Source organism: Crassostrea angulata, chromosome 3 (genome assembly GCF_025612915.1).
Source record: "Crassostrea angulata isolate pt1a10 chromosome 3, ASM2561291v2, whole genome shotgun sequence".
Classification (NCBI taxonomy): domain Eukaryota; kingdom Metazoa; phylum Mollusca; class Bivalvia; order Ostreida; family Ostreidae; genus Magallana; species Magallana angulata.
This window is the reverse complement of record NC_069113.1, coordinates 24,804,839-24,814,933: the sequence shown is the minus strand read 5'-3', so window position 1 is coordinate 24,814,933 and position 10,095 is coordinate 24,804,839. Positions and strand designations below refer to the sequence as shown.

Here is a 10,095-nt window from a genome sequence, read left to right as displayed (position 1 = left end):
ATAACAAACCTTGTAACATCTGGTTATTCGTGGATAACGCAAATGATGTTCGAAACTTCAAGTTCACCTGCAAATTAATTGTATCAACGAAAACTCTATGTCTTTCAACGTGTCATCTGTGCAATTCCACATATGAGGACATTTTCTTTCACGTAACGTTGTCCTGTGGCGCTCTCTGACTGCCACAATGAATGGTGGAACACAATTGTTAATTCATTTCATATTGACCTTGGAGCAGAACTGTGTGGCTTTTGTGAGACAGATCTTTTTCTGGTTGTCCTGGGGCGCGAACCACTAACCGTTTTACCTTTATCTCAGGAAAGAAACTTCAGAATTCTAAACTCGAAACTGTTAGTTCGTGCATGCGCACAATATCAACGGCTATGTGCAGCGCTCTCGCGCATATGACTTGTGTAGAACAAATGGAATATTTGTATCACTTGATGACTTTATGTGTATGATTTATCTGAAAATATCATTTGAATTGTATATAGATTAATGTGTTAACTTAAATCTTAATACTGTATCTCTTTATAGAGGAAATAAAAGATGAATGAATTCCTTTCCAGAATTCCGATTTACGCAAGTGCATTTGAAGTTTCATCCTTACTTATTAAGTCAGCCCGGCTGACTAATGAAATTGCGTTCTCTGATAGAGTAAAATCTGCTTCTACTTTTACTTTAAACTGCGTTCCTATTGTATACTAGACTTTGACCCGTGCGTGCACGAGTTCACATTGCATATGACATTTACGAAATAGATACATCGACACACTGTATTGTTGACATTTACATAACCAAGCTTTGATTAAGCCTACAATAATGTTATTAATTTCACTACACTCTGTTAAGTTAGAATAATCTAACTGTGTCTCGGGACAGGCCTTCAGTAAAGGAGAAAATCCTCAAACTGTCCATTCTGTGAGAGAAAGAACTGTTCTCGGCCCCAGGCCCGAAGGGCCGAGAACAGTTCTTTCTCTCACAGAATGGACAGTTTGAGGATTTTATCCTACTTAAAATATTTTCTCTATTGTTAACTTAATAAACTGTCTCAGGTGTTGGCTTGAATGATTGCTAAGATTAGGTAACACTATTTATTGTGCAATTAAAAACAACAGCAAAAGGGGTGAAAATAATGGTGTATTGTTGAATTTAATGGACAGTGCCAGGTAAGTTTATATTTATATGATACCAAAGGTGACTTTTGACTACTCTCTGGGTAAAACTCAATGAGAAAAGATGTCTTCATCAGATGGAGAAAGTATATTTTTGACCCAATCACAATTCAGTGATCCAGATGAAAGTGTAAATACGGATGGCATTTTGAGTGATATTTTAGACAGGAAAAAACAACAACAGAGAGTGAGTGAAATAATTCATTGAAAAGGGGGAAATTCAAGTGATGGAAAAGGGGGAAATTCAAGTGATGGAAAAGAGGAAAATTCAAGTGATGGCCAGTGTGAAAAAAGATGAAAATGTGCGATACCTGTGATTCCAATAGCAGTGCACCTAGTGAAATTAATATTACCTTTGGAAATATGTCTTTCTCATTCAAATTCTGATATGTTTCTGGAGTCACATTTACAGAACCATTCATTAAAATGGTCAGCATATTTGTTGTGCATGTATGCCTTTCTCTGGAGATGATATGGATATGATAAATTCGTATTGTTGTAAAATAATATTTTAAATACCAATGTTGGTATTTATGTTTATTTTAATTAAAGTAAATTTTCCTAACTGTTGAGGACCATTTGTGTGTATTGCTTTCAACATTTAAAACCTGTACAATAAGTTACCTGTAGCATAAAACATAAAGGATTGCATAACAAAAATGTTTTGAATGAAGATTATGTATATAGACATTTTATTTCATTCCAGACAAAAAAAGACAAATAAATGTATATATAGTATGATATACACAAGCTAAAAGGGCCTTGTAATATGCGAGAATTTCATATTCTAAAATTTCTGTATAAAAATATTAACTTAGAGTACACAAGAGGTATGATTATATTTAAGCAATAAAATGCTTTCTTTGATGATTCATTTGGGATATGAAGGTAGCGACATTGCAGAAAAAATACAATGACCGCTACCTTCATCATAACTCGCATGAATCATCAAAGAAAGCATATTATTGTTATCAACATCTTTCTTTTAACTAATTAATGAATTGATTATCAAAAGGAAATAAAATTCAATGAATTACTGTTAATGTACATAAGTAGTTGAGCTAAAAGAAAAAGTCAAATCGTCTCCTGTGAGACTTTGATTCTATAACATCATCTTGATTATTTCGTGCATTCCGTAATTTTTCTTAGGTCGCTGTAGGTTACGACTAATCGATAAACAGGGCGTGTCAACTTTAGGCCTGTCAGTTTCAGCCGCTGTAGATTTCGACTAATCGATAAACGGGGCGTGTAGATTTCCTTCTTTCTGTTTCTATAGAGCCATGTTTTCGTAAGAAATAGAGGGAATAATACTTGGTAGAACAATTCTGATGTAAATATAATTATACAGATAAGGCGCGCTGCTTGTTGTTAGTTAAAAATAACAGTTAGACTTACAGTATTCTCAGAGTCCTAATATTTTAATTAAGACAAACTCCAATTATTTAAAATTACAATTAAGGCAAAAAACCACATCGATTTTGACATCGTATTCTGGGCATTGTGACGTCATTTTTTCTCTTTTTTCCTTGGCCTTTTCTAATGACGGCAGTCAATTTTGTATGGCACAGTTAAACAATTATAAGTAAATATTATTTCGAACACTAATACTCTTCCTAGGAAAAAAAAGAACACTGATAACAAAACAATCAAGGAGGACATACAGTTTCATCAATCATCAAATAAACATTACAAGCGGGATTTTTTTTCGCAGTGACTATACATCTTGTTTAATTTGTCATATGATACAAAACTTAAAAGTATTTGCTCTAGAAGAATATTATTCATAAACAGACATTTACCAGCAGATGTACGACAATGCTTTGAATTCAAGATTGAAATCGACTTCATCAGATCGAAGTGGCTGTAGTTCAAACTCTGGCGATATAACAATGATGACCGCATATGTTGCAGGTTTAGAAACGTGAACAGCGTGCACTGTACTTTATAAAAGGTACATTGTTACTTATTGTGCAATTCCATTCAAGATTGTAATAAAGTTTGTCGGATCGAAAATGGCTTTAGTTAGAACATATGGTGTGATTGTAACGCGGAAATGCTGACAATGATAACCGCGTATGTTACAGGTGTAGAAACATGATCAGCGTGGACTCTACTTTAAAAAGTTATATTGTTACCAATTGTACTACATGGAAAAATTATGAAACATAAATATATATATCGATTAGCCATATAGTTTGAAATCAATTTTATTGCGTTTATCAAAGTTATACTTCAGTAAAATTGCTGAAACATGGCGAAGAGACGCGATGATAGAAGTTACTCGTTTGATCCCGTATATCGCCATCTTCTGAGAGCCAGGGATTTATGTCAAAATGGCGACGTCCCTCGGGACCTGAAGGCTGAAATAAATAGGGCTATAGAGCTTTGTCAAGTAAGATACATACAATATGTAATATACATAGTGGAGTTCCAGGTTACATGTAAATGTTAACTAAACTGAATATCTTGACATATATATATTACATAAACTTATATACTCGTTTATATGCGTCAAGGTTTAAATAATGGATAGGGAATCATTCTTTGAGTATTTTGAGGTGATAATTTTGGTCGGGGCATGATGAAATCCAAGAAAGCTTGAAGATAATAGATTTGATCACGCTCCGACCAAAATGATCACCTAATAATATTCAGAAGAATTATTCCTTATTAATACATGTACATGTACTTTTATTTAAATTATTTTCAGCAATTGTACGTCGATTAAGTACATGTATTAGAAAATTATCATATTTATGTGATTTTCATTTCTTTTAATTATACAAACCCCGCTTGCACCACAACAATACACCATTTGAATTTATTGGACTGAAGTCTTATCACATAAAAAGACACTAAAAAATGTAAATTCATCGTTTTTGATTTATCAAAGATTTATTCTGTTGACTCAAATCTAGTCTTATCTACATGGTAATAAAATGTTAACCACATGACGCATTCTTTTAATCTAAAGATTTTTAAAATAATATCTGTATCATTAGTTAAATGAATTCCATACTATATTGGGGGAAAATTGGTCTTTTGAAGCAAAGATGGCAATATTGTGAAGACCAAACAACAAAGCCTAGTCCGGCCCTTGACCATCTGATTAAGGAGACCTTCGCTTATCCGTGGGAAGATGCTCACAAAGAAGGCAGGGTGTCATACTACGCGACTCCCAGGATGTTGACTGGAAACCTTGAAGGTATACTACTTTAATTTAGTGTGACATCAACTGCAACTTCTTTTGCCTTTCCGGCAGAGCTCAATTTGTAGAAAAAAAAGTCCGAGAATATGCGATTCATGTGACAAACGAGAGTTTGAAAATGACCACCATTCACACGTCATCCACCTGGAATACGAGTGTTTTCTGTTATTTTTTAAATACCTATACATACATGTACATGTATATTTCGCAAGCCAACCAGACAATTTTCAATATAGGCAATTTTAGTAAGAGTTATTTCCCGTCGGCCACCATGTTGGAGGTCAACAAGCCAAGACTCTTCATTATTCAACCCATTTATTAAGGTGGTATTGGACATCTGTCGATATTAATGTTTGGATTAAAGTTCATTATAATTGAAATACTTTCACAGATTTAGAATTTTCAAATTGTTTTAAATTATTTATCCAAACAATAGCTTTTAAAAATATTTCAAGAGAAAAAATATGTAAAACCCCCACGGGATTCGAACTCGAACTTACAGATTCGTAGTAAACCATCTTACCCACCGCTCTACGCTAGCAGGTGACAGTTTTTAAAAAGAAACTACTTAAATATTTCAGTTTATTGTTTGTTTCGATAAACAATAATTCTATATATAATCTAAATATGTTTATTTCGATAAAGAATACGTCACAATATGGAAGTGTCCCATACCATCTTAAACTTGCCGGGCAGTTTGATGAAGTTAACTCTGTTTTTCTAACGAATATAAATTATTAAGGGCTCCACTGCATTGTAAATGCGATATTATAATAGCCTAGAGTTTTACCCAGTTATTTTTTGCCAAAATCGTTTGATATTGGTTGCTCAAGGAGGAAAATTCTCGCTGGCTCGACCACCAGGATGGCGACCTACAGGAATTACTTTTTTACGAAAACTATCATTAAACCCTTTCCTATATGCCTCCTAATGAGTAATAATATTCATTTAAGCCATTAAGAAGGGAGAGATGGTAAGCGGTATAGGGACATGTATAGAATACAGTCACGTACAATATGTTGAGATGCAGGGCATAAAATTATATTCTTGGTCAACATGCATAATTTTCATTTTTGGGAGTTGATTTTGATCAACTCTCCTATGCAGTTACTCTGGCAAACCGAAAGTGAAACAGTGTTTGGAGCTAAGCACAAGTCTTTATTGCGGACAAGACTTAGGTCTTGGAAAAAAAAAGCGATAAATTCGCTGTAATGTATGCTGAACCATTGCTTTTTGAAGAAAAATATTACGAATACATTGAAAATAGTCAGATTTTAAATAGTACGAACAATTTGGATATTTGTTGTAGTCGAATGTATTCCTACACCAAAGTATTCATCCAGACGCTCGTCTGTCTCCTTAAATCTCCGACAAGCAGATAGTCTCTCTTGCTCGTCGGAGATTAACGGAGACAGACGATCATCTGGTTTAACGAGACAAGAGTTTGATAATGCTTGGATCCATACAATTTTCAGAAATATTTCGATTACTGATACATAATTTGTCTAAATTTGATGGAATTAATTTTATCTTTAAATATTACACAACATGATTTGTACGGGGTTTCCTCGATTTTTTTGTCGGAAGTCCGAGAATTTATATCATAAAAATGTGCCCAATGCAAACACAGATTAAAAACTACTTGCCATACAAAATAAAATATCGTTGATTTTATAGTTAATAATAAAAGATAAAATTAACTCCCGTTAGTACTACCGTACTTTGATTTTTATTTGCACATTTCTTAAACGATGCATGTTTGTCATAAAAGATACATGCATTTGAATTGATTATTTATGTAATTACCGACTATTTCATGAGTTTTACTCCTCTTTTTTTACACTTGAAGCCCAGTTAATAAAACTTATAACAAGTGCCAGCAAGGCTAACATGGTCCTCGAAATTGGACTTTACACTGGTTGTTCCTCACTTGCGATGGCGGAAGCCCTTCCTAAAGACGGCAAAGTGGTCTCTTTGGAAATCGACAAAGGCATCGCGGATGTGGCAAGATCTTTTCTCAATAGATCACCAGTAGGGAATAAAATTGAAATTATGATAGGTTTGTATTGACAGTGCAGTTACCTGCAATTTTAAACTAGTATTAAACCATTTAATATCTTACCTTCGTGCCCTGTAATTATTATAACCAGGCCTTTTTATTTAAGTGCAAATTATCAAAATTTGAATATCTTTAGGGCCAGCTTTAAACAGCCTGGAAATCTTGGCAGAGAAGCAAGTGAAGTTTGATGTTATTTTCATCGATGCTGACAAGACGGGATATGTTCAATATTATAAGGTTAGTTTATAAGTTTATCATCCTCCATAACTTTGTACATGGTGACCCATGGTTGCCTATACATTAAAATGCATTTTTTATATTGAACTTCCTGAGGAAAAAATTTTTTTAGCACTGGCTAGTTTTGAAATGGTATTGAAGATTTTTATTTTAATTTGGTTTATAGTAAATCATATTCAAAATATAACACCAGTTTTCAAATTTTCAGATTATACGTGATTTATATATGACTTAATTTTAGTCTAGTCAAAGTTATCTCTCTTGAACCTCTATTTCATAAGCCGAGTCATAAACATTAAATTGTTGCAGCAGTCTCTATCATAGAATGTGAATTCTTATGTGAAATTCATGCATCAATGAAGTGTTCTTTTAAAAAAAAAATACCAAACAGGTTTCAATATGGGTCAAGTAAAAATCATAGCGCAGTGTCGATTTATTCACAGTTTTGTTGGAAAAAATGAGGACTAAATGTTTAATATTTAGTATTCACAATTTGTATTATATCAAAATATATCAATATTAAACACAGACGATTTTTGAGAAAGATCTGCTAGCTTCGGAGGGAACGATCATTGTGGATAATGTTTTGAAAGATGGAGACCCGTACTCGGGAGAGGAATATGAATCGAACTCGGGAGCGATTTTGGAATTCAACGAAATGGTTCTCCGCGATAAAAATGTCCACAAGGTACATGTATGTCTGACCCATTGCACTGAGATGAGATTAATAAAGAGAGATTGTTGCTTAATGTATGTTTTTTTAAAAATGTTTCGCACGTACACAATGTTTGAGCAGCGACTGAGTTATGTTAAACAAAGGGAGACAATTCATATATATCGCTTTTATTTCTATGGCAAATCTTTCACGAATCGCCACATGATTGATTTTGTAAAAGCTTTTGTTAATTTTGTGTCCATTTTAAAATAAAGGCTTGGAAAATATTAAAGTTGTTGCACATTGACACTATAAGCTTGTTTTACTGTAGGTGATGATTCCTGTGAGAGATGGAGTATACCTCATCAGGAGGATGAAGGACTGAGAGAAAGCCTAAGCACGCTGTACTGATTTATATATTAACAATTAAATTAATAGCATAATAAAAATAGCGCCTTGATAATAATAGTTAATAAAACTTACTTAATAATTAATAAACTTTTACCTTTACACAAGATAAAATTAAGACCTGTGCGTTTTGCAAAAGTGAAGTAAAACCTATGTTGCGGCATGTACATGAATGTGCTTAAACCAAAGAACGGGTTGGAGAAAGGTCTTTGAATGACCACAATAATGTAAGCAGCATCGTACACTCATCACCTAAGATGTACATGTATCTAATTTAGTATTGGATGTACAGTCGAATATGCTATCTGTAATCTGGAAGAAAGGTTTATACCTGTTGGTATAACCATAACCAATGTCTGAATTACTAGTATAGTTAATTATAAAGGATTGCGCCCATCAAAAAAAAAGGTCTTGTGACATTTTTTACAAAACAGAGAATTAACGTCACAAACATTTGACGTTATTTCATAAGCATATTTACCTGTTTTTTTTATTAATTCAACACGTTTTTTTGGGTTGACTCTTTAATTTGGGTTAACTCTTTAAGATATAATGACAAATTCTTTTTTTTGGGAGGGGGGGGGGTGGGGGGTGGGTGGTCTAATTTTATTTTAGATTGATCAAAATATGCTAATTCAACACGTTATTTTGGGTGAACTCTTTAATTCGGGTTAACTCTTAAAGATATAATGACAAATTCATTTTGGTTTTTTGGTGGGTTTTTTTGGGGTCTAATTTTATTTTAGATTGATCAAAATATGCTAGTTCAAATATTAGCTATATTTGAATAATTGTTGTAGAAATATTTAGTTATTAATTTTAGTGTATGTGCATACGTGTTTTATTCTGTCACATCATATAGTTATTCATGAATATCTGATATTGCTTGATATCTAGACATAACAAATATTATTACTTTTTAGCAATGACTATTGATGATATTCTTTTCAACAATGTACAATTCGTTAACTTAAAGGTACATTGCGCACACTATACAGTCACTTATTTTTTTATTCATTATTTGATGGACAATATTTCAAATGAACAATAAAAGGGACGTGAAAAATATCTGGTTGAACGAGCTCAAAAGCACACAATCTTCACTTATATATCCCTCTTTATAAAAATAAAAGAGAATTTTGGATGCAATCCAAGTGTTGATTAAAACGCCGTATGTTTAGAAATACAATGTTTAAAATTTGCTTTCACTCTCAGGTTAAGAACAACAAATCCTTTATTTTGGTAGTGTGTATACACAGTATATTCAATATATTATTTGCATACCTTTGGTCATCAAAGCGGTCACGGTCTGGTATACATGTACGTATATCTATAGTCTGAAGATTTCTTATCCTTATGGTCCAGTTATCCGAAAGTTTTAAAGTTCGTTGGTTCATTACTTTGAAATTTTATATATATAAATTCAAAAGGTTGGGTAGCCAAAAAACCTTAGAGTGTTAATTCCTGAAGTTTTGATCCACACCAAAATATACTGTCTACATATGTAGAAAGTACCATTATACGTTTTATCATTTTATGATTATGTTATGCTGCATTATGTCATGTACAACTTTATTTTGGTAAAGAGAAAGAACTTTTAAAAAATCTTAGATATAAAAATGTATGTAATTAAAATATTTCAATCATATGAAAAATTATCGTAATTGGAACAATTTCGAGATTTTCAGTCATATATTTATTTTTCTTAGCAAATACTTATTCATTAGTTGCTAGAAGTATTTTGTACGTATAAATATGACTTTATTAGTCCCCTGCCGGTTTCAACAGAGGGGACTATAGCTTTCCTCTGCATCCGTCAGTCCGTCTGTCTGTCTGTCTGTCCGTCCGCCCGTATGTCTGTCTGTCCCACTGCAGTTTTCCACACTTTTTTTTCTTTATGCGTTTGAGGAATAATATGAAACTTTTGTAGCGTCTGGTTGACATATTTTCGAGAAAATTAATTTTTTATATTCCAATTTTTAATGTTCGGGTTTGTTATCGGGTTCGGTGTGAATTGAATAAACGAAGCAAGTATGTAGTCAGTAATAATATCGTGCATTACTTGTACCATTCCTTTTATTGTTTCTAACAAACAAATAAGTTCTGTAAAATAGTGTCCAGCATTGTGTTGTAAAGGACTAAGTGCGGTATGTTCAAATATCTGCCCCCCGATTTCAACCAATTTTTTAATTATATCGTATAAAAATCAAATCTTCACAAATCATTGTATAGAGGATGCCTATAACTTTAATATTGATTTTAGTCATCATTGCTCATTCCGCAAATTTGCAAACAAATGAAAATATTCTCATTTTTGCTCTATATTTTGCATTCGGAAGTATAGAGCGCAGGT

The 10,095-nt window shown here is 32.9% G+C and overlaps 1 protein-coding gene across 2 annotated transcripts; it reads left to right on the top strand.

Moving 5' to 3' along the window:
• Positions 1 to 3,419: 3,419 nt before the first annotated feature.
• On the top strand, positions 3,420 to 8,120 carry LOC128178020 (probable caffeoyl-CoA O-methyltransferase 1). Of its 2 annotated transcripts, XM_052845009.1 has the most exons (6): positions 3,420 to 3,567; positions 4,224 to 4,380; positions 6,233 to 6,442; positions 6,579 to 6,679; positions 7,209 to 7,367; positions 7,666 to 8,112. In XM_052845009.1, exons 1-6 carry the CDS (start codon positions 3,427 to 3,429, stop codon positions 7,717 to 7,719), a joined length of 822 nt encoding a protein of 273 aa, XP_052700969.1. In that variant the 5' UTR covers positions 3,420 to 3,426; the 3' UTR covers positions 7,720 to 8,112. The 2 variants fall into 2 exon arrangements, with proteins under 2 accessions (XP_052700969.1, XP_052700970.1); XM_052845010.1 differs by lacking the exon at positions 6,233 to 6,442 and having other exon boundaries at positions 7,666 to 8,120.
• The last annotated feature ends 1,975 nt before the right edge of the window (positions 8,121 to 10,095 follow it).

Coding starts and splice junctions, on each gene's coding strand:
- LOC128178020 (XM_052845009.1), top strand. CDS start 3,427: ATGGCGAAGAGACGCGATGATAGAAGTTACTCGTTTGATCCCGTATAT. Junction 3,568..4,223: donor GGGCTATAGAGCTTTGTCAA/GTAAGATACATA, acceptor GGTCTTTTGAAG/CAAAGATGGCAATATTGTGA. Junction 6,443..6,578: donor TAAAATTGAAATTATGATAG/GTTTGTATTGAC, acceptor GAATATCTTTAG/GGCCAGCTTTAAACAGCCTG.